Raw genomic sequence first — 24,449 nt, 5'->3', positions numbered from 1 at the left:
TCTTATTAGCTTCTAGTAAGGGAACAGCTTAGGCAATAGAAGGGATTGCCTTTTCTAAGTAAGTGCTGGTAAACAGAGTAATTTTGCTAGTCATTAAACTGTTAGAGTCGATTTTCTTATTTTAATCTTTGTAGACTAGTTTTAACCATGTGGTACCCATTTCCTTTCTACGTTCTGTAGGATGGAATAGCTTTCCTGACTGTGGCGGGGAGCTAGTCTGGAAGTAAGATGATTCTGTTGCCCAAAGTTTCCCTTGAGCTGCCTCTGGAGCCGGGGCCTCTTAGGGGAGAGTAATTTGGCCTTTGGGGCCCTTAGTTAGTTGAACGGGTGAACATGGGACTAAATTTGGTCTGTCTGATCTGAAGGCTCAGAGACCTCAGTAATGTATGGGAAGGAGCATCAAAACCTTGGCCAGTCCCCATGTGGATCTATGAAAACCAAAGCTAAAAGTTATGTAGTTAAGAGTTATTAAATATAAAAATATACTCACAAATAAAACTGTGAGCAATGCTCCAAGTGAAGAAAATTGACAAAGAAGATATAGGGCAAACGACTAAAGCAACCCAAGAAACCAGTTAGGGGCTACAAACCACCAGCAGTGGACATAGAAATGGATAGGTTTATATTCCTTAGCGGAAGACAGACCTCAGTCAGATGTCCGGCCGGTTCACTTCTCGTCTTTTAGCCTAGTTTTGCTGTTTGAAAATAGGAACAATAATGCCTACTGACTGAAGTGGGTTGTTGTGAAGACAAAGAGAAAAAAAGCCTTACAGAGTGTAAGAAGTACTGAGTAAACTAGACCAGCCCACTGACTAAGGTTTCTTGCTCTGTAGTCCTTGGAGAACTCAGCTCCGCTGAAAGCGTTAGTTGCTGAAAGTACATTTGATTTTATTTTTTTCTTTCCAATATTCTTATTTAATGGCATTACACTTTTTTTCTGCAGTGGGAGTTGGATACTCTTTCTTTCAAGCATGTAAACTTTTTTCCAAAGGTACCCATCTTTATTACTTTTCTTCAGTACATTTTCTGAGTTTGTGTCCATGTGAAAAACCAGTTTGACATCTAAAACCAGCAGCAGTTCGTCCTGGAATTTCGCCCACAGTTAACGTTCTCTGTTTTCTTCCATAATAATCATCCATATTCTCAGCGTGAAACTTACCTCGGAAAATGACTCCCTGAAAAGTAGCTTATGCTTCTAAACTCAATCTCATCATATGACCACTCGTCAAAAGAAATCAAGAAAAACAATTGGCAGCGTTAAAACCAATCAAGCTTTCTTTCATTTTAGAGAATCTTGTGTCATCCACAGTACAACTTTTTGTGGGGAGTAGCTTGAATTTTCTTCAGTTTAAGACTGCCTAATGCATTTATGTGGAAAAAGACAGCAGCCTGAATGATATGGATGGATAAATGATTTTACTCATTATTTATCATGGTTTCTAAATTAAACCAAAGCATCATTTATGCTACCGTATTTATTTTTACCTCATTGCTCTGTGAGAAATGGGGATTATAATAGTCAGGACTAAATAACTCTTCAAGACTTTTAATTGCTAAGCCAAATATATAGGATTTGGTCAAATCAAATTGTGTTCATCTTTCATACGATAAGTCAAACTGGTTTTGTTTGTTTTTGTTTGTTTCTTTTTACTAATTTACATCAAACAGAATCCTGCACCTAGCGCAGTGCCTGGCAACTAGCAGGACACAATCAATATTTGTTGAATTAAGTTTTGGAAGATTTTGTTTATTCGAGAGAGGGAGAGAGTAGGAGGGAGTATGAGTGGGGGGAGGGGCAGCCGGCCAGAATCTCCAGCAGACTCCCTGCTGAGGGCACGATCCTGAGATCCTGACCTGAGCCAAAATCAAGAGTCGGTTGCTTAACCCCTGAATTAATCCAGAGGGAAGTTAGCAACGCATTGTGAGGGGTAAACTGTGCTTGGAGTTCCAAAACCTGTAGCTCCAGTCTGCATCTTCCTTGTAAGCTTCAGACCTGCCTTTACAATTTGCCTCCTTGTATTTCCTCTGGGCACCTCAGGCTCTGCCTGGCGGCCGCTCCCGCACTCCAGCCCCCTTCCCCTGGGCCTCACTTCCAGGAACAGTACTGTGATGGCCCCGCTCGCCCCAGCCTTTGCACTCGCGGCCCCGCCTTTCATCAGTCACAAAAGCCCCTTCTTTCCATCCCCACTGCTCTGTCCTCCCTGCCACTTCCTTAACCCCAGCTCATGTCGCCGGTTGCTGTGACAACTGCAGCGGTCTCCCTGTCTCCCCACTTTCCCTTTCGCATGCCCCTGTTTCTCTGGCCTGTTGGACTTCACAGGGCTGGTCTCTCTCTGGGACGCTGTGTCCTTCCGTGTCCCTTGCCCCTTTGCTGGTTGCTTTGCCTCCAGCAGATTTGCTGTCCCTAGGCCACTTCCTTCCCGGAAGCTTTTCTTCCCTGCCTCTCCTGCTCAGCGCCCACTTCGGTTGAGCAGCCGTGCTGTGTGGGGACAAGGCCGGCTGCGTGTCTTCACGACCTTCGTACAATTGTCCCTTTTCCGTCTCTCTTGCTAGACTGTCCACTCTGTAGGGGCAGGGACTGTGCGCAGGTCATACTCGAATCCCCAACACCAAACACGGAACTCTGTGTAGAGTACAGCGCTCCTGATCTTCACGGATCCATTTACGTCGTTGAGAGAACGAATCTCTCCAGCTTGCTTTCCAGAAAAATCTGCTTTGTCCCAAGTTGTGTATATGTATTCCTTTTTCATCTCTTAATGTGGTTGCAAAGAATTAATTATAGTAAAGCTAAGTAGTAAGGCTTCCTCAGTTACCTTTATAAAGAAGTTTGGATCTCTGTGTATCAGGTGTCTCTAAAGTGGTAAACATCAGTGTTCATTGAGAAATTGATTTTATGTGGTAAGTGCCACTAAGTCTAACTTACGTACTTATATATGTGATGCTAGAAACATACAGCTTCTGTATAAAATATATATATTTTTAACTTTTTTATTTGAGTGTAGTTGACACAAGTTAACTTTAGTTTCAGCTGTACTACATAGTGTTCAACATCTCTATACATTATGCTATGTTCTGTACATTATATATATATATATATATATATATATATATATATATATGTTTTCTAAGTAGGCCCACACCCAACGTGGGGCTTGAACTTATGACCCTGAGATCAAGAGTTGTGTGTGCTTCTGACTAAACCAGGCAAGCACCCCTATAAAATCTATTTTTGTTTTTACTTTCTTATTTAAAGTAATCTCTACCTCCAACGTGGGGCTCAAACTCATGACCTTGAGATCAAGAGTCACACGCTGTTCCGATGAGTCAGCCAGGGGCTCCTAAAATATATATATATATTTTTTTATTTTTTTAAAATTTTTTAAAAAAGATTTTATTTATTTATTTGACAGAGATCACAAGTAGGCAGAGAGGCAGACAGAGAGAGGAGGAAGCAGGCTCCCTGCTGAGCAGAGAGCCCGATGCGGGACTTGATCCCAGGACCCTGAGATCATGACCTGAGCCGAAGGCAGCGGCTTAACCCACTGAGCCACCCAGGCGCCCTAAAATATATTTTTAAATAATGAGAGTGGAGTATAAAATTCAGAGAACCTAACAGCATATCCTTTCCCTGAGTGTGTCTTACAGTGGTTCCTGCCAAGGAGGGAAGGGCAAAAAGTATATTTCTTCCATAGGGAGAAGAGATGCCTGTAGCCTGTGTGCGTGGCAGCCTTTTTTAGCAGCACCAAAAATAAGGAACACAAATGACCTGGTCTTGCACTGGCCCATGCTCTGGGGTTTGTAGAAACATTTGGACTCCTTGCTCATTAATACAGGGGCTCACCCATTGTAAACAGAACGGAAAGTTGAAACAAAGAAAAGGAGAGGCACCTGGCTGGCTCAGTTGGAAGTGCGTGCAACTCTTGATCTCGGGTCATAAGTTCGAGCCCCCCATTGGGTGTAGAGATGACTAAAAACAAATAAATAAACTTTAAAAAATATAGATAATTTCATTTTCAACATGTTTTAAGAAAAGAAAGGGAGCAAACGGAATAGTAGAATAGAAAGATTAAAGCTTGGAATTTTGGTGCGGTTGTTTCGTTTTAGCATTTTAATATGCTTCCAAGTTGTTTCATGTAGTTGTTAGAAGCACATATTCTGACAGTAGAGTCTACAGAACACTACCTTTGCTTCCTGGGCAAGATACTAACCTTACTTATCTAAGAAATGAAGATAGAGATAGTACGCATCTGTTAGGGTTGCTTTGAGGATTAAAAACCAAAATGGGTGTGTAGGGCTTAGAGCTGCCGGGCATGTAGTTATTAGTTAAATGCAGATGTTTTTCCAAACTCTTTTTGATACTGTTAGGCAGTGAGCTACAATCTGATTAAACGCTTATGTGTGCAAATGAATATTAAATCTGCAAATAATTACGTAACACTAGCACTTACCTTCCTGCTCACTCGGCAATCACCTGGATGTTTGATGAGTCAGAGAATGAGTGAAAGTGTAGCAAAGTGATGCTAAATAAGAACTTGAAATCGTGTAGCTGAATCTAACCAGTCAACTGTTTTGTATGGTGTGATTTAAAAATACTAACCTAAATATGTCAGCATATTCGTAACTCTCTATTTAATAAACATGCATGCATTTTAATTAAAAGTGTTGATTTTTAATTCTGGCTTGAAATTCCTCTTTCATATTTTTCTACCAGGAAAGAAGACTTGGAGACAAAATCAGAGCAACTTAAAAGTAAATACCACTAATTAATTCAAAACTGGCTTTATTGCTGTGGTTGCAGAATTGGTATGGAGGCTTAAACCATATTTTTAGTTCACTAAACCAATATTGTACGTTCGGAAGCCTATTTAATCTAAAAGAAAAAGCTGCTGCTGCATTGTGTCTAATTGTAGTTCTGGCATATCCCCAGGTGTATGAGCAGTTTCTCAAGTCTTGGCTTGAGTTCGGAATTAATTTCTGTAAAATATCTATAAGTCCCAGCTTCTCTTTCCCGCACCCCACCTCAATAAACTTAAATAATTGCGCCTTTCTACAAAAGAAAATTCCTTTCATAACTAATTACATTCCTGTAAGTATGAAGCATGGACAAAAGACAGGTCCTAATGGTCCATGTGCCAGGCTCACAAAAGGACATCTGTTCATTTGTGGATTGATTCAAGTCTCCTTCTCAGTTGTCCAGGACATTCTGGTATCTGCAGAGAGTAGCCTCATCATAACCATAGGGCCCTACATGTTCCTTGTGTCTTCTTGATGGTAAATAAGGACAAGAACATAGATCTCCAAGAGGCAGTGTAGGCACTGATAGACACTCCCTGCCTTTTAATCCCAACTCTGTCAGTTTCTGTTGGTTACATATAACCTGGGGTAACTCCGTTACCCCATAAGGAACTCCATTTCCTATCTATAGAATGGGTATAATAACAGAATGCTCTAGAGCATTGTAGAGGTCACATAAACATAAAATAATACTTGGGAAGTATTTCGAATGAAGCGTGGCATGGTTAGCATCTCACGTGTTGTATACCATTATGAGCAGGCTAGTGAGTGGCCTAGTTAGCACGGTGTACAGCCACAACCTCTGTTTTCGAGAAGGAAACAGGCTGAAGACCAAATTCCACAGTCTTAAGGGGTCTTTCGGTTTCCGTCTCCACTCATGATACCCTAACTTCCTCTATGGGGACTTATTCATTTACATATCTTAGGGGAAAAGTAGGAGGCTCTGTACATTTTCTTGGTGAGATTACTAGCTAGTGAACGGAGTTCCAAAATGCACACGTTCTTCAATTCGAGTCAATTTGCGCAATCCTTTGGCAAGGCATTTACAAGTATAAATTTATGTTTTGAAACTTTCCAAACTTGAATTTCAGAAACCTGTTAGGAGTAAGGGATGCATATGTATCTGATGAGTAAAGAAGCACGCAGCATTATCAGTCTTAATTATAGTATTAAAATAACAGTACATTCAGATAGAACGAATCAAAGCATGGTCTTAAAGAGGGAGCATAACGCTGGCACACCATGGGCTTGGCCCTGTTTTATCACTTAACTAGGTATGGGACCTTGGCCCGGTTGCTAAACCTTTCTGAGCCTCGGTTTTCCCATATGCAAAATGAGGATAAGTATGCTATAGCTTGCCAAATTGCTGGGAAGATTGGATACAGTGATTCCCGTTAAGTCCTTACAGCTGTGCCTGCACAGTATCTAGGAAATAGTCCATAAATGTTTGTTCCTTTCCACGCGTGTTTGTAATGTTTTGTGCAAATGCTTTTTAGCTGGCAGATCTCATGCTTCACTTTGGGTTCTACTTGTTCCCAAGTAATGCTGCGTTTGCTTGGAGTTCAGACATTTTGCGGGCTCAAAAGTCCAAATTCAGCCAGGATCCCTGGAAGATACTTCTAAGGCTTCTGAAGAACAATTAACCCGCCACAAATCTCATGTAGTTGACTCACTCAGCAAGTCCAAGTCCTGTAGAGTCTTCAAAATAAGACAGTGGCTTAGGGTCGGGGAAGTCACTTGTAGCAAAAACTGACATGTGGCAGAGAGCAGAGACAGAGATCAACAGGCTACAGCCATTTTAAGAAAGAATAGAGTTACCCAGATGTTATCAGCCCTGGAGTGGATCATCAGTTTTTATTACATCATTCACATTCCTGATGGTACCACTAAATTATTAGAGGGAGAGGCAGTGATGTCGTGTATCCTTGGTTAAAGAACTCAAGGACTCATGTACTATTTCCTAGAAAGTTTCCATCAAAAATCATTAAGGCTAAAAAGCTGTTTTTTTTTTCTTCTTCAATGAATAAACTTTAGTTATCTGGAAACTCAACTTTTTATCAATTAACCTCACTTCCCCAAAGTGCCAAGTAAATGAGACATTATTTAATGTGGAAAATACAATTGTTTTCTTAGAGCAGGAGTGGGGGCTGGGAAAAGGTGGTGGGCGAGGCAGAGGGAGAGAGAATCCTAATCCCGCGACCCTGAGATCATGACCTGAGCCAAAACCAAGAGTTGGATGCTTAACCAGCGGAGGGACCCAAGCGCCCCATGTATAAAATAAGTCCTAATTAGTATCTTAAATCTGTCCTCTTTGGCAACTCAAATAATTTATTTTACCAATATGTATCAAAGTTATTCCTGAAAAAAATAATCCTAGTGTTTTCAAGTTTATCTACACAAGACCTAGAGAAAACTTAATTTGAGCTTGATTTTCTTCAAGAAGATCTATACATACATGGATGCTAATTTAACTTATTTTCATCATTTCAGATTGAAGTGGTGCATGATGGTCGGGAGAAGAGAAGTTCTGGTCAATCCTCCAGTTTGGACAATGACAATACCTTGGATGTTTTACAGAAGTATCTTTTCTTTATTAACATACTCTCATATACACATCTACCAGTAGGAATCTGTGATTCAAATGTACTTGGATTTTGAAATCACAAAATGGGATTCTGTTATGTTGATGAAAAAGACACTAGATAAGTTGTCAGAAGTCCTAGAATTAGGCCTGGCTAACCTATGCTCTGTTTGTGTGACTTGAAAATTAACTAGAGTTTTCCAGAATCTTTATTTCCTCTTTCCTAAAAGAGGTAAAAGTGAATGAGATGATGTTTCAAAAACTACAAAGGTTTTGTAGATATATAATGATATTTTATAGATGTTGACAATAATATTATTTTGTTTACTTTTATAAAATTATGTTACTGTGCTAGACATAAGAATATTCATTTCTTTTTCCTTAAGATTTTCCTGGGGGCACTGGATTGGCTCAGTTGGTTAAGTGGTTGACTCATGATTTTGGCTTGGGTCATGATCTCAGGGTTGTGAGATCAAGAATCAAGTTGGGCTAAACGCTCAGCACGGAGTCTGCTTGAGATTCTCTTTGTCCCTCTGCCTCTTCCCCCACTTGTGCTCTTTCTCTCTCATATAAATAAATAAATGAATAAATAAATAAATAAATAAATAAAATCTTAAAAAACAACTCTTACAACTCAATGGTCAGAAGGAAAAAAACCCCACAAATTTAAAAAAATAAAGATTTATTTGAGAGAGAGAGAGAGAGTAAGAGTGGTGGGGGGCGCAGAGAAAGGAGAAGAAGAGGGAGGAGGGGAAAGACTCTCAGGCTGACTCCCCACTGAACACAGAACCCGAGGCGGGGCTCGATCCCACAACCCTGAGATCATGACCCGAAGTGAAACCAAGAGTCGGACGCTTAACTGACTGAACCATGCAGGGGCCCAGTAAATTGATTCATAAGCTTAGTGAGATAGACATAAAGTGGGTTATTTTTTGTCATGTAAAAATAAGCCCTGAGCCCCCTTTTCTTTCCTCTAAATGTATTTTAAAGAGTCTTGTGGGGGGTACTTATTCTAGAAACCATACAATTAATTTCGTATTTTGATGGTAAAACCAAAACCATTGGTAGTGGCCACGCATTAATGATTTTTACCTTACAGTTTGTAAGGAGAAAGATTGAGAGATCATAATACAATTCTAAAGCAACAAAATAACTGGTAAATACTGCCTTTTCACTTTAGCCACGTCCTGAATGAACTGATACAGACAGAGAGGGTGTATGTCCGCGAGCTGTTTACTGTTCTGTTGGTAAGCGACTCAAATGGTATTTTCCCGTCTCTGAGCGAATGTTCTCCCGCTACGTTCAGTAAGAGCTGTTGAGCCTTCCCGTGCTGTCTGCCTCCTTGACTGTCACACACCAGCAGTGCGTACTTCTCCCACTGTTTTGAGGCTGCATGTGTAGCAAATGTGCACGGTCAGGTTCTCCCTTAGTAGTGACAATTGTGGGACCTAGATTTTAGTACAGAAGAGATAAGCTGTTTTCTTAAGGATCCAGCAGATTGCTATAATTATTCCCAGGGTGCTATTTAGAGATGGTGATGTAAAGAACTAAAAGTAGGAGTAAAACAGTCATTTGATACAAATGTCATAATATTAACTTGGTCTGAAAAACCTAAACGTGTATTGCCGGTTTAAGGAGAGGTTACTGACCTGTAATATACTTTTTCATGCTTGGTTTCCATTTTGTTTCGTACACTATAAGTTACCCTCAAGGCCAGAGAGTCACTTTTTTCTACCCGTTAAGTGGGAAACCATGATGTCCTTGTCTTGCTAAAAAAATTTAAAAATGGATTAACTTTGGGTACTGGAAAATGTGATTGTTAAAGTTAACCAACAGCTTCACCCACTCATCCCCGATACATTCTGCTGTATCTGTATCTTTGGTGGCTCAAACAAATGTTAATGTGAACATTTCTCAACGAATAAATGTATTTATTTTGGGTAGGGCTATAGAGCGGAGATGGATAATCCTGAGATGTTTGATCTTATGCCACCTCTCCTGAGAAATAAAAAGGATGTTCTCTTTGGAAATATGGCTGAAATATATGAATTCCATAACAAGTATGTAATTGCTGAATTGAATTTTCTTTTTCATCATATTATTTAAAGGCTACTGATACATTTATTACATTTTGCATAAAATTATATCTTTTTTTTCCTCTGAAATTTTCACAGCATTTTCTTGAACAGTCTGGAAAATTGCGTTGATGCTCCAGAAAGAGTGGGACCTTGTTTCCTGGAAAGGGTTTGTTAATTATTATTTTAAAAATATATAAATATGGGTCACTAAAGTAGCAGCTCATTTTATAGGACCAGATTTAGAGACACAGTGGGTCTTGTTTTTTTATGTCTTTGTTTTGGGGGGAGATGCATCACTCCAGCAAGCATTTAATGTTAGACCAAGTTTTGTAACAGAAGCTGGTGCAGGGAGGTATCCAGAGTGCACGAATGGCTGTTGTCTTCCGTGGCTCAGCTTGTGACCACTGACCTCTGGCTGGTTTTGGGAGTCCAGGGAACATCCTGCCTGGGAAGATGTGAGACTTGGAATCACCCTCACATGACCATTCTTGCTTTGGTTAAGTTTTAGCCTCAGAGATGCCTTGGCATTCGCCTTGAGTACATGTAGAGTCTTAGACTCCAAAGTAGTCTGGCCTTCAGACACTGGGTTATCTGTCCCAGGAACTTTGTGAAATAGAGGGCTGTCTGTTCTTTTTATTCTACGAGTTTATTGTGGGAGGCTCATTTCTCCATGTCTCAAGAGAATGCTTATCACAATTGACTTCCCAGGCTTTGTAATCATACGTTTCCTCCATTAGCATTTTTCCTTAGACTATTCTCTGCTTATCTACTTCCTCCTCTTCCTGGAAAATCAGTTCCATCCTGACTTGAGAGTCAGTTTGATAATGGTGATCACTAAAAGCTTCCAAATAGATGTCTTATCTCAGAGAGTGTTAATGGACTGAGAATATGATAAGGTTAAGAAAAAACTATTTGTCATTATGTTTTTCAATATATTCTAACTTCAAACACATTTGGTTGATAGCTAGATTCTTCCCTGACTTCTCTAAGCAACACCAGTCTCTTTTCTTTGGACTTGTGTAGTGCTTAATGCTACTCATTGGGGATTTTACATTGCTGGGCATTTTTATACACATTTGTGAATTCTGTCTCTAACTAGATGAAAAACGCTTTATATATATCTTTGTATCTCTCCTAAGGTGAGCGGAGTTATTGGCAACCAGCATTGGTGTAATGAATGCCTATCGATAACGTTCATTCATTCAGCATCCTTCTACTGAACCCTTGCTAGACACCAAGCATTGTGCTAGGCAATGTGGATAGCAAGACGAAGGCTCTTCCCATAGAGAAAGGGGGAAAAAAATTATATTCAGTGTGAGTTGTGTTATATTAAGGATAAATGAAGGATCCTGTAGGAGCCAAGAAGAGGGGTATCTTACGTAGATCGGAGGTATAAGTGATGGCTTTCGAGAAGAGATGACTCATGAGAAGGATGTTGAAGAGTGAGTAGGAGGTGGCCTGTTAGATGAGGGTCAGAGAGAGGTGATTCCAAGCAGAGAGAATAGCATGGAAAGATGCCTAGTGGGGTTCTAATATGATGATGATATCCCAGTGATGAACCAAGGACCTTGGAAGTTAGCTCCATCTTTGTTCACTAGGGAACGGAGAAGCTAAGAGCATGGAAAGAACATGTTTCTTTGTACCCTATTAGCTCATACTTAGGAGAAAAATGCATCTGTTTTTCTAGTTCAGTCAGAGAAGGCTTTTGTCTCTCTAACTCTCAGACTTGGTAAGTGAAAGTCATAAAATTACTGGGATCATGATGTGTCCCTCTATTCAGTCCAGTGGGTGTGCTTTTCTTGGGACACAGAGAGGGCTCCCGGCCAGCTGTCCGTGTGGTGGGCCCTTTAAACCACATTCCCTAGAACGCTTGGCCCCACTCATTCTTGTTCAGCCTTTCTTGGTAAGAAAAGTACATGTTCACAAATTGATAATATATTTGAATTTACTTTTTGTCACAGAAAGATGATTTTCAGATGTATGCAAAATACTGTCAGAACAAACCCAGGTCAGAGGCAATTTGGAAGAAGTATTCAGAATGTGCCTTTTTCCAGGTATAGTAATTTTTCAGGTATTGGATGTCCTCCTTCTGGAAGATACTGGGATATTTCTTATAAATTCATTTTCTACTCAAGTTACATATACTATAGATCAAAGAATAATTTGACCCTGCTGCCATACACGCACGTGCACACACAGACTCACGTGCTCACAGACATACATGCTGCTTCTCAGAGGTAATCACTTGCAGTTCTTTTAGCTACTTCCTTTGGTATTTGCCTCCATGTTGCCAAAAAGCATATTGATATTGCTCCTTCAGCCCTCTTCACTGCCCTTGCCTCACCACCAGATACACACACACGCTTCTTTTCCTCCAACACATCCAGTATGGCTAGAAGTCTCGTCGTGTAGATATACGGTGTTAAATGAAGGCTGTCATTTCTATGCTCAGATGAATCGTGTGGTGTAAGATGGTTGCTTTTCTAGCCCTTTTGTTTTTCTTGCAATTGTCATTTGTAATCATTTAATTTTTAATTTTTTCATTTTTTAAGAATTTTATCTATTTATTTATTTTTAAAGGTTTATTTACTTGAGAGAGAGAGGGAGTGCCTGCATGAGCAAGGGGAGGGGCAGAGGGAAAGAAGCAGACTCCCCACTGAGCATGGACCCAATGTGGGGCTCGATCTCACAACCCTGAGATCATGAGCTGAGCTGAAATCAAGAGTTGGGTGCCTAACCCACTGAGTCACGCAGGCGCCCTTCACTTAATTTTTCAGATACTTTCCCCTGTGTTACACTATGGAGTACGATGTCTCCGTCAGAAAGGATGAATACCCAACTTTATGCCTCAATCAGAAAGGATGAATACCCAACTTTTGTAGCAACATGGACAGGCAACAGTATCTACCTCTTAAACAGACTTTCAAACACACCTTTATCTCCCACTTTCAGGGGGTACTTGATGTCTGTAAATCTGGACTCTCTGTGGAGGGGAAGGGGTAATTGAGTTAGTTGTTCCTTAGGTTTTCCCTCTGCCCATATTGAGAGTCCTTCTTCTCTAGTGTGCTCCCTTACTTACCACTTGTCAGTTAGTTTTTCAGTTTCCATATTTGATTGATAGCTTTTCTCTCCCATCTTTGTAACTTTGGTTTTTGTCTTGTTAAAATGACTTCTAAAAATCATTTTAGTTGGGCTTCATGAGTGAGGAGAGCTAAATGCATGTATCAGTCCATTACATTTAACCGTAAGTTGCTAACTGAATTGTTTTTAAAGATTTTATTTTTTTAAGTAATCTCTGCACCCACCATGGGGCTTGAACTCATATTCCCCAGATCCAGAGCCAGCCCAGGGCCCCCTGACTGTTTGAATTGGATTGTATATTAGTTTTTATCCATACCCAGAAGCAGGTCCCAGATCTTAACACATGTATATTCTTTCGCACTCCCTTTGCATTCTGTACTTCTTAAATGCACATTTTATTCTAATCGGCCCCATCTTGCTGTAGTTATGGACCCTATAGTGTTCCCAGAACCCAGAGTCATAACCCTTACATTTATCATGGCAGTTAGCCAATAATCAGATGAACTATAGCACCGGTTGATGAGGGCTGTATTTTTGTCATGATATTAAAACAACAACAACAACAACAACAACTCCCTCTCGTACCCAGTTTGACTTTTATTGGGTACAACCTGTTTCTTTTCTGGGCTTGGCCTGTGAAGCTGAGCTTTTTGTTAATTTTCTTCACTATTCTTTTAGTCATGTTTTGTTTGTCATGTTCATCCTTTTCTCATCTTTCAAGCATTCCACATCAATGTGCATTTTATGTAAAAATGTATTTGCATTTGAAATTTTAGCATTTTCTCCTCTCAAATCCTTGAAATAATGTTTATAGTAGTTTTTTTTTTATATTCACGGCCACTTAGAATTTTGATACGGTACGTAACAGCGGCTTTTCTAGTAGAATCTCCTCGAGATGTAAGAAATCTGTGTGCATGGGGTTTCATCTGTGGACACTTGGCATTTTCACAGGTACATGTCTTGATTAAATGTACTGATAATTATATTTTAATGACAGGAATGTCAAAGAAAACTAAAACACAGACTTGGTCTGGATTCCTATTTACTCAAACCCGTGCAACGAATCACTAAGTATCAGTTACTGTTAAAGGTAATTGCGTGAAGTGTTTCTTTCTTTCTTTACTTCCTTCTGTGGGTCAGATGTGGCAAAGACGTTAAAAAGGAAGTGGCTAGTGAGGAAGCACAAGACGTTAAAAAGGAAGTGGCTAGTGAGGAAGCACGAGGCGCAGGGAGGCTTGGTGAGTGCGAAGGCTGGAGTTAACAGTATGCCTCCTGGCTTCACTGTGGCGACTCAAGTTCCCAATGCCTAGATAGAAACAGAGAATCTCTAGAGTCTCTTTAGCTATTTAATTAGCCACACAAGTTACGTTGATGTAGGCATAACAAATGCAGAACTTTCCTGATCGTTAAGAACTAAACAAATATTTCTTAGAGTTTGTGACTGCATTTCACGTGTGCCTCTCCATGAAAACTCCAGATGGCACACCCCTTGTGTCCTGTGACAGGGTTCCTGAAATATGTTACGTATAAGCACCGCAAGCATATTTTAGAATATATGTTCACAGTGTTCTGTGGTCTATGCAAAATGAAGAAAACAAATTGTTGCATTTGGAGGGCCAAAAAAGTGTGATTGTTTTAAAAATCAATCTATAGTGTGTCCTAATAGCTCCTTTTCTACAGCTCTAAGAGCACCGAGTGCCCTTTACTTGATACCGTTTCGGCACTATTCCATTTCTTCCCAAATTTTGACACGGTTTTTATTTTTTTTTAAGATTTTATTTATTTATTTGACAGACAGAGATCACAGGTAGGCAGAGAGGCAGGCAGAGAGAGAGAAAGGGAAGCAGGCTCCCTGCTGAGCAGAGAGCCCAACGTGGGGCTCGATCCCAGGACCCTGAGATCATGACCTGAGCCGAAGGCAGAGGCTTTAACCCACTGAACCACCCAGGTGCCCCTTGACATGGTTTTTAAAATAGAGTATTAATGTGACAAATAGCAAATGAAAGATATTGCTCAAAAAATGACATCATCTTTGGATTCCTCCTTGAAAGCATGCTAGCCAAAACTGTATTTGTTTTCTCCAGCTATTAATATCTGCCTGATATCAAGTTTAATTCTTGACTTCTAATTACAGGAGCTGCTGAAATATAGCAAAGGCTGCCGAGGGTTTGAACAGTTAAAGGAGGCACTGGACACGATGCTGGATTTACTAAAGTCAGTTAATGACTCTATGCATCAGATTGCAATAAATGGCTATATTGTAAGTAAATTTTAATGGTCATTGCAGTTTTGGGGGTAAGCACGTAAAAATCTCTTTCTTTGGCTCCTGGAACCAAGTGAGAAATAAATAGGGCAGAAAAATGGAGATCCAAATGTCAGCAGTGTTTGGAGATCAGCAGCCAATGGATTTGTGATCTCCCCTTTGTCCCTAGAAGCCTACCCCCAAGTCCAACCTTGGGATAGCCTGCTTGAAGGAACTGTTGGGGTCTTCTAAAGAGATGTATTGTCCCAGGATTGCTGCTTGCCTTGGTCCAAGATAAATGTGGAGAGAAAAAAAAAAAACACATCAAATCAAGTCTTTAATGTAAGCTCCGCCTGGTGGGGATGCTTGGTCTGGCAGACATCAGTCGCCAATCAGGATTGAGAAGATGGGGGGAGCTACCCTAGTTGAACGACACCCATATGGAGGTCTCTTCTGTCTCTTGCTCCCGCCGTACTTTTGTACCTGTGTGACACAAGGCATGTGTTAATGTAGTCAGTTACTGGGAATAGAATTTTAAAACCTGTACAAGTTGTGTTTCAGGGTTTTAGTGGCTCAAGCTAAACAGTATCACGCCGATGGCAGAGGTGTGAACCGAGCTGTGCCTTGTACTGATGCGTGTTGATTCTCCTTCGTAGGGAAACTTAAATGAATTGGGCAAGATGATTATGCAGGGCGCATTCAGTGTTTGGACTGGACACAAGAAAGGCGCTACAAAAATGAAGGATTTTGCTAGATTCAAACCAATGCAGCGGCATCTCTTCTTGTATGAAAAAGCCATCGTTTTTTGTAAGAGGCGTGTTGAAAGTGGAGAAGGCTCCGATAGATACCCGTCATACAGTTTTAAGCACTGTTTGAAAGTAAGATAATTTAAATTGTGTAACATGATATTATTTCATATATATATATATATATATATATGTATGTATAAATATAAAAGTTGGTACAGCTTTGCAAGTGAAATGAGTGGGTTGTGCACCCCTTTTCTTAAACAAAATCTTTTTATTCAGGTATCATTGACCTACAATACTGGGTTCATTTCAGGTGTGCAGTATAATGAGGAAGTATTTGTATATATCGCAAAACGATCCCCACAGTAAGTCAAGTTAACATCCATCACCACATATAGAGTTATTTATTCTTGTGGCAACTTTTTCAGTTGTACTGTCCTAGCAGCTTTCCAGTGTGGAGTATGGTTAGCGACAGTCACCATGCTGTACATCCCATCTCCAGGACTTACGTGTTTTATAACTGGAAGTGTGTACCCTGGAACCGCCTTCACCTGCTTCATCCAGCTCCAGCCCACAAAAGCTCAAGTAGAGGTCTTGTGTTAAAATCCGGAAACAGAGAACTTCCGAAATAAGAGTGAGGGAGAGCAGAGCCTTTCCTCTTTCGTTTCCTCTGTCACTCCAATCGCAGGCACTCCCCAAGGGGGCTCCCAAGTGCCCTAGTGCAGAGCATGGTATGAAGCTGTGGGAGCTGACCAAGGTTCCCTCATGAGCGCTTTCTTACCAGTGGTGCTGGGTAGAGTTGATGGTCTTGGTAGCAGGGAGCCTTTACTGTACGGGACACATGAGGAAGACAGTTTCTTTTTTTTTTTTTTTTTTTTTTTTTTCCTCCATACAGTTTTACAGTGGGTGACGGTGCTTAGCATAGACCCACTTTTCTTTTGGTATCACTACTTCGTTCTCTAGCTCTTCTCCTCCTGGGTGTCCAAAGCCACCTACAGCTGTCCACATCTTCTTCCTTCCTGTAACTTCTCTCCTATAACCCAAACTTTCGTCCCAATACTAGTTTTGTCCTAATACTAGTTTGGTATTAAAATGAGGTCAGCGTTGTTTGAGGGAGTCACTGGCAGTCCACTTCATACAAGCCTGTAGTCGGCGAACTTGACATTTTTTATACCGAGTTAATTTTATCTTTCAAGTTTTCAGTTGGAAATTTCAGTTTCTCTCTGGGGGCACCTGGCTGGCTCCGTCAGTGAGGTGTGTGGCTCTTGACCTCAGGGATGTGAGTTTGAGCCCCATGTTGGGTATAGTGATGACCTTCAAATAAAATCTTTGAAAAAATAAAGTGTAAAAGCAAAACAATATTGGTTATAGAAAAATTGGCACATAGAGAAAACCATGACCTCGCTTTCACGACCACTATCACTGGAGTCATTTTTTCCAGCCACGTTCTTTGTCTGTGAGGAAGAGGAGTGTGACTCCTGGGGTGTTGTGTCAGGAGTCAACCAGATAAGCAGGCCCTGCTTGGGTTTCTCCCCAGAAGGTCATCAGTTCCATGCTGTTTGTAACAAAGTTCCTGCCCAGAGTTATGTCTCGGACTTCTTCCTACCGTCCACTTGCCCCGCTGTCAAGTGTCCTTAAAACTTGTTTTGACAAACAATGCCCAGTTGCTCCTCTGCTATTAGCAACCCACCTCCCTGTCCCCCAAGTCTCCATTGGTCTATTTTATGTCTCTAATAAACATTGACCGAGAACTAAGATTTTATAGTTGACCTCAGCCGGGCGTTGGATTCTTGGTGTCTACATGTCTGTTTCTGGGGAAGAGACGTGATCTCCATAGGCAAGCTGGACCCAGAGGCACTTGGTTAACTTTGTACTTGTGGGGTAACCTAGTCAATACCTGATGTAGTATCTCTGGTGTGTATTGATTTTCTTTCTTTTCTTTTTTTAGCTTTAATTTGTCACAATGATGGGCAGCAGAATATTTCTAAAGCACATTAGAGTAAGGAGGGTCTGGTATGAGGGAAGCAAGTCATGAGATTTCAAAGTATAATGGTTACCATGGAAACCGTGGGGTAGCTGTAAGAAACGTTTCAGTGGAAGGTAGACAGATGGGCTGGGTGACTTACTAGATACAGGAAAGAAATAATATCTGACAGCTGAAGGAACAAAAATCAATCTGATCTTTCTTTGGTTTCCCAATAATGCCTAGCATTTTGTTCAAAGGTTTTATTTATTTATTTGACAGTGCAACATGAGCAGAAGCAGGGGTGGTGGGGAAGAGGGCGGGGTGGGCAGCAAAGAGAGAGGGAGAAGCAGCCTCCCCGCTGATCAGGACCCTGGCATCGTGACCTGAGCCACCCAGGCACCCCATGCCTAGTGTTTTTAATAAAAAAGATTACTCAGTGATGCCTGCAAAGATTTAGACCAGGTGTACTAGGAAAATGGTGATCCTGCCGACAGAGAAAGATGGAAGTTTGGCGATTTCTCAAGCCTCACTCTGCTTTACCCTCTTGCTTTCCTACTGTGAGATTCCAGGATTAAATCCTGGTCAGCAAGAACAGTCTGTGTGTGACATAAACAGTGGGGTTACTGGCTTCAGAGTTTTCTCCTTGGTAGAGAGGACAGGTGCAGAATGCTGTCTGCTGCTGAGCCCTTGCCCTGTTCCTTCTTGGGGGCTCTCGTCTTGGCGTCATCCTGGCCTGATGACTGGATTTGAAGTCGGCCACTTCGATGACAAGAAAAGGCCCTAAGGTCCCAGTCAGATGGCGAGATTTGAATTCTTCAGATTCCTCAGTTCATGCATTTATCATCATCATCTTTTTTTTAACTTAATAAACATACACACAGTGCCTCCTGTTTGCTAGAAACTGTTCTAAGTGTTTATTAATAGCAATGTTAACTCATTTAAGCCACACAGCAACTTCATATGAAGTAGGAACCATTATGAATCCCATTTTGAAGATGGGAAAGCCAAGTTCCAGAGAAGTGAGTGATTTGTCCAAGAACACGTAGCTAGCAGAGTCACACCCAGGCCGATGGTTCCAGATTCCTTGCTCTCAGTTAGGGCACCATGTCGCCAGGCCTTGTGTCTTGTTGGTTCCTTCTTTTATTCCTTCCTTCATTCCTTAATCTCCATGCTGCCGTTCCTCCTTACCCCTGTAGCACCCATTCTAACTGATTTGATGTATGTCCTTCAGTTGGTGTGTTTTTGTTAAATGTATATTAATGTTCTGTGCACATCTGGTTGGATATTCATAAACTGTGTTCTGTTACAGTCTGTGTTTTTCTGATACAGTCACGTGACTGGGGTATACCCACTCTCTTGCTTCTCACTGCTTCGTAGCAGTTAAGTTGAGCTATATTTTTTGTTGCTGTGATTCAAGATCAATTTTTTAAAATTATACTAACTCAAGAAGTAAATAAGCTCTATTCCAGAGCTCTAAATAGAAGTCTGAAGATTGGTAGTTTTTGGCCATAATTGCAGAGTTCTTGACCCACCGGGTGACTTTTAACTAGGTGTTTGACATCTTTACACTCCCTTGAGGGCAACAAATTGGTTAAAAGTTGGAGCCCTCAACTCTTGGCACACTGTGATGTCTGCAGATCAGATATTTTATAATTAAGCATTTATATTCATAGCTACCAGGAATATCAATGAAAATGTGAAAGATAAGGCAGATGCCACAATTTGGATGTGACTTCACAATCAGCCTTGTTACCTTGTTATTTTATTGTATTATGTATTATGTAGTATATTATGTAACTATACTCATATAGTTAGACCTTTAACTGCCTCTGGATTCTATAAACATATATTTTTATCCCCAGGGGTACAGGTCTGTGAATCGCCAGGTTTACACACTTCACAGCACTCACCAAAGTGCCTCTGGATTCTAAAACTGAGCGAATTTCATGGTATAGTGAACATTTCATGATATAGTCACATTTAATGAGACTTAAAAGCCTTTCAATACAACCTTTATAATTTGTTATTTGAGAAAATATATACATTCACAAAATACAAATGGATTGTATTCCAGTGGAAGAAGTAAGTGAATTGTTCGGAACTCAGGACAACATTGTCTGATAGACATCATGGTTAGATTTCCAGGGTAACTCAAAAAAAGATCATTTAATCTATAAGGATATGGTCTATGTATGCAGTGAAAAACCACAAAACTGTTTTGCAATTCAAATAAGGGCAAGTTTAGAAAGCAAACTCAAATACTTATAAAAGCTCATTATATGATCTAGGTATTTAATGCAAGCTATTTAATCCTTTAATCAACTCTGTGAAATAGGTATTCTTCCCATTTTGTGGTTGAGAAAACCACAGCTCAGAAAGGTTAAGCACTTCGCGCCAGAACACGGAGCTCCTAATGGTCAGCGAGGAAGGTCCAACCCAGGCCTCTCAGAGTCCAGAGCCCTGCATGCTATCCGTCTTATGCTATTTCCATGCCATTGAAGTAGAGATTGAACATGAGATTATTATTCATCTTAAATCCTGATGCTTGCACAAAAAAGTAGGTTTAGCTAGAGCGGTTGGGTCAGAACATGAAGGTATCTGTGGGGCTCCTGGAAGTCGCTGCTGACTACATTCAGGGTAGGTGTCAGCGAGTCCTGTGTGTGTGGATCTCATTTCATTTCTCAGCACAATCCCTTTTCTTTCCCTTGATGTGCGGTTTTGCTAGCCCTACTTTTTCATGCTTATCAGCCTCAGTTAGGGCCACTTGGGGGACTTGTAAATGGAACAGAGAGTGAGCTATTCCTTTAGATAATTAGACTGGAATTAAACAAAAAGAGGAGGCAGAAGAGGACTAGAGGAGAATGTGTGCATGAGGGAGGGAAATCGCTCGAAATGGAATTAACCAAGCTATTAACAGCACAGGATGAAAGAAAAGGGAAGGGTTTGTGCTCTGCACAGTCATATAGGGAAGAAAAATCATGGTAAGGAAGGGATATTGTAGACAAATTTCACTGGCTGCAAGATCTCACTCTCCTATGAGAGATCGCTTGTTTTCTAGAGAAGCCGAGAGGTCGGTAGAAATAGAGGGGAGTCTTGGGTACCCAGCTGGCTTTCCCCCACCCCAAAATTGCATGTTTATCAGTTATAAAACTTCTATCGAGATAAGTAATCATCTCTAAGATCAACTTATCTGACAAATGATTTTGAAAAATGACCATTTAACTTAATTTTGGATAAGCTGTTTTATTGATGTTTCATTACTTTTAGATCTGTGTTTGACATGATAATTTGTTTTAATTGTGTGCAGTTAATTTATAGTAGGATTTAATCTTAGGGGGACTAGTTGGATGTTCGGATTTATGACATTTGTTTCAATCACTGGGATGGAGCAAGTCATCTCTGTTCTAAATGCCTGCTTCAGTGAAAACATTTAAATAGGGACATGACTGTATTTATCATTTCATATTCTTGAATATAAAATGTGTATTTTGCCGAGTGAGAAATCCTGGTTTACTTAGAAGATGGTGGGGGTAGATTTAATGTAATTTCATATTCCAAGTAAAATGCTCATGAAGGTTTTGACCAAAATCTTACAGATGGATGAAGTCGGCATCACCGAGTATGTAAAAGGAGATAACCGCAAGTTTGAAATCTGGTATGCTGGCAAGGAAGAAGTTTATATTGTCCAGGTGGGTCATTGAAATATTATTCTAGAAACCACAACCTGCATTAAGACACAAGAGTCTGAATTTGCAAACAAAAACAATGTTGGTCACATTCTTATAATAAGTTCTCATTCCTTTCATCTAGGTCACTTAAAGAGAATTTAGTATTCTTTATGAGGCTGTTAGGCAGTTTTCCAGTAGCACATGTTCTGTCCGACATGAGAGGTACCTTGGGACTTTCTAGGGCTTTGAGGTTCTACAGCTACACCAGGATACTTACGGACTCTAGCTGATGGCCACGAAGATGGCAGGTGCTTCTCTGCCCTCATCAGGTTTCTAGAGTTCCTGACTGAGAATGGTTCTGGGTTCCTCTTGTGCTTGGGATTCTAATGCGGGACACAGGGATGGGACAGTTCACATTTGAGCCTTGTCTCTAAAAAGTATGCGTAGGACTACACTCATCGCGATGAAAACAATAAAAATAAAAACAGGCTTAAAGCCTTGGCCTGATGTGCTGTAAGGTCCAACGTGTTTCAGGAAAGGGGAGAGGAATGAGAAAATTTCATCTCAATAAGTGTATCATGACTTGTGACAGGTGTCAGTGTTTTTTCTTCACTTTAATTCTGTATTAGGTGAATCCATAGAAATACATTTTCTTGGCTTGATTTAGACATAAGACTTCTTGCTCTCCTACAGACTTGGAAGGTATCAGGATTGCAACAGATTTTCTTTTCAGAAACAGAAGAACTTTTTTTATTTTACCAAAATTAAACATAAAAGCCTTCACAGTTTTAAAAGAACCCCCCCAATAAAATAAATTTTAAAAAATAAAAGGACCCTCCTACAAAGAAAAAAAGTAGATTATATTTCACTTTTTCTCTTCACATTAATTTTTAAGGGCAGTTCCAAAATGGTTTGACTATTATCTCATCTAACAGATGGCTACTTACTTGCCTCTTAGGAGTTTTAAAAAGCAAAACAGTAGAATTTGAATATGGTGGTTTAGGATGTAGATCAGGCTTGGTATACCTAGTGAAGTTTGTTTCATTATAAAGGCTTCTTCTTCAAATTCTAAAATCCTTAGGCTCCGAACGTAGACGTGAAGATGACATGGTTAAAAGAAATCAGAAGTATTTTGCTGAAGCAACAGGAACTTCTGACAGGTAATTTCAGAACAAGAAGAGTGACAGCTCATTGACTCAGGCTTTGTGATAACTGGTCCAGGGAACAGGTGTGGTATTTACTTTAGACTATAACGAAAGGGTTTGTTAAACTAATTAGAAGAAGATCAAGATTCAGGGGGTTCTTTAAACTATTTTGGAGAATGAACTTTACACTAGAAAGTAATACAGCAAACGAACTGTGTTAAATTAATTCTAATCCCTTCTCATGAGTCAACTCTACCAAGGACCTCAAGGCATCAGTGCCTGGTAGTGTTGGCATTGTGATGGTTATAGTTATGGGCCTGAATTTCTTGATAAAATAGTACATGGTTCAATCCTTTTCCGTGTTTGAAACCCAGACTGGCCTTTCCTCTGGTTACTTTAAGTCTGTGAAAGTGAATGCTAATGGGAATGGTGTATGTGTGTGTGTGTGCGCGCACGCGTGCGTGTATGTGCACACACTTGCACATGTGAAGGACATTGTTTTCCGAGGAAGAAGTGTGGCTTCTCAGTGATGCTTCCATAAGCTCTGTTTTATTTCACAGTTAAAAAACGAAAGCAGCATAATCCCTTAACAGACCCAGATCACCTTTCTTCTCAGCGGAATGATGAGTAAGTGATCATTCTTCCAGAAATGTCACTCCTGCAATCTTCTGTTTTCCGTATGTACATGAGACAGCCTCATTATCAAGTAGTTCAGACACAGACCAGCCTCCTTTTTAGCAGTAACTCATCAGATTCCTTAAATGCACCCTCTTCTCAGCTCTAATCGTATATGTGGAGCCTGATAGCATCGTCATTATCCCGTTGTTCCCCTTGATGTTAAAAATAACCTGAGAGTTTGGCCTAAATTTTAAGCATGATTACAGATGCCTTGTTCTTGGTATATCCTGGGGCGGGGGAGGGGTGCGTAGGGGAAAAGTGGCTGCCCTCATGGTTTTCTCTTCACAATAGTTTTGGTCAGCTTCCATCTGATTGGAGAAAGAGAGTGGTCAGGATGAGGAAGGACTGGCAGTCCCTGCTGGCCCCTCTGCTCCGCTGTCCCTAGATGGAGACCGCTGGCTGGTAGCTTAGCCTCTCTTTCTGTGCGGTCAGAGAGGAGGTGTGCATCCTGGGAGGGCATAGCCATGAAGTCTTTGAGGAAGGTAGTGGGCCTACATGATAGCACTGCTGCTGGTTGACAGATGTCTTCATATTCTGCCTCTAGGAATCCTAAAAGGTGGAGTTGCCCATAGAACAAGTGCATATATGCGGAAAGAATCCCCACGCTGATTCCAAAGCCTGTGCACAGAAAGTCACCACGTAGCATCTGCCTGATACAGGGATCATTGAATGGTTTCCTAAAAATAATTTTTTAAGATTGTTTTTTTCTGAGAGGGAGAGAGGGAGGGAGAGGAAGACAGGGAGAGAGAGTCTTAAGCAGACTCCTTGCTGAGTGCAGAGCCTGACATGGGGTTCGATCTCACGTCCCTAGGATCATGAGCTGAGCCAAAATCAAGTCAGATGCTTAACCAACTGAGCCACCCAGGTGCCCTCCCAAAATACTCTTAAAAAAAAAAAAAAAAAAGAAAAAGAAAAAGAAAGGGGTTCCTGGGCAGCTCAGTTGGCTAAGCATCCAACTCTTGATTTTGGCTCAGGTCATGATTCCAGGGTCCTGGGATCAAATCCAGTGTCAGGCTGTCTGCTCAGCGGGGAGTCTGCTTCTCCCTCTTACCCTGTCCCTGCCCCTAGCTTATACGCACGTGCTCGCTCTCTCACTCTCTCTCTTTCTCTCTCTCTTTCTCAAATAAATAAAATATTTTTTAAAAAATTAAAATAAAATAAAGATACTCTTTTTCTTGTTGTTGGATATTATCTTTTAGAGGTAGCTAAAAATCAGGATCAAAGTGTGTTGGTTCATCTGGGACTTTAGGAAAATCATTTAAAAGTCACAGTGGAAGTCTTTATCTTCCTGAGTCACAATACTCAATCTTCTGTTATAGGTTATGGAAGGAATGTCTTTAGGTTTCATACAGTAAGTGACTTTACAGTAGGTGACACAGCCCAACAGCGTTCATCAGATTAAGGTTTCAGTGTCATTTATATACACCTTACTTAATTCACTGAGGTTAAAAGATCATACAGAAAGCA

General features: G+C 40.6%; 1 protein-coding gene across 6 annotated transcripts in view; it reads left to right on the top strand.

The window, feature by feature from the left end:
• Positions 1-24,449, top strand: part of MCF2 (MCF.2 cell line derived transforming sequence) — a 61,763-nt gene that overhangs the window by 24,605 nt on the left and 12,709 nt on the right. For 3 of the 6 annotated variants that reach the window (XM_059158170.1, XM_059158168.1, XM_059158166.1), the window contains 13 exons: positions 944-991; positions 4,712-4,749; positions 7,285-7,373; positions 8,556-8,622; positions 9,320-9,435; positions 9,550-9,619; positions 11,415-11,507; positions 13,532-13,624; positions 14,669-14,794; positions 15,433-15,654; positions 21,088-21,180; positions 22,241-22,319; positions 22,865-22,931. In XM_059158170.1, coding sequence (XP_059014153.1) covers positions 944-991; positions 4,712-4,749; positions 7,285-7,373; positions 8,556-8,622; positions 9,320-9,435; positions 9,550-9,619; positions 11,415-11,507; positions 13,532-13,624; positions 14,669-14,794; positions 15,433-15,654; positions 21,088-21,180; positions 22,241-22,319; positions 22,865-22,931 — 1,201 coding nt within the window. Of the gene's footprint in view, positions 1-943; positions 992-4,711; positions 4,750-7,284; positions 7,374-8,555; positions 8,623-9,319; positions 9,436-9,549; positions 9,620-11,414; positions 11,508-13,531; positions 13,625-14,668; positions 14,795-15,432; positions 15,655-21,087; positions 21,181-22,240; positions 22,320-22,864; positions 22,936-23,526; positions 24,083-24,449 lie in introns of those variants that run through there. The other 3 variants (XM_059158171.1, XM_059158169.1, XM_059158172.1) reach the window with 3 other exon arrangements.

This window comes from Mustela lutreola, chromosome X (genome assembly GCF_030435805.1).
Source record: "Mustela lutreola isolate mMusLut2 chromosome X, mMusLut2.pri, whole genome shotgun sequence".
NCBI lineage: Eukaryota > Metazoa > Chordata > Mammalia > Carnivora > Mustelidae > Mustela > Mustela lutreola.
Note: the sequence above shows the minus strand (reverse complement) of the source record. Positions and strands in the feature narration are given on the sequence as shown.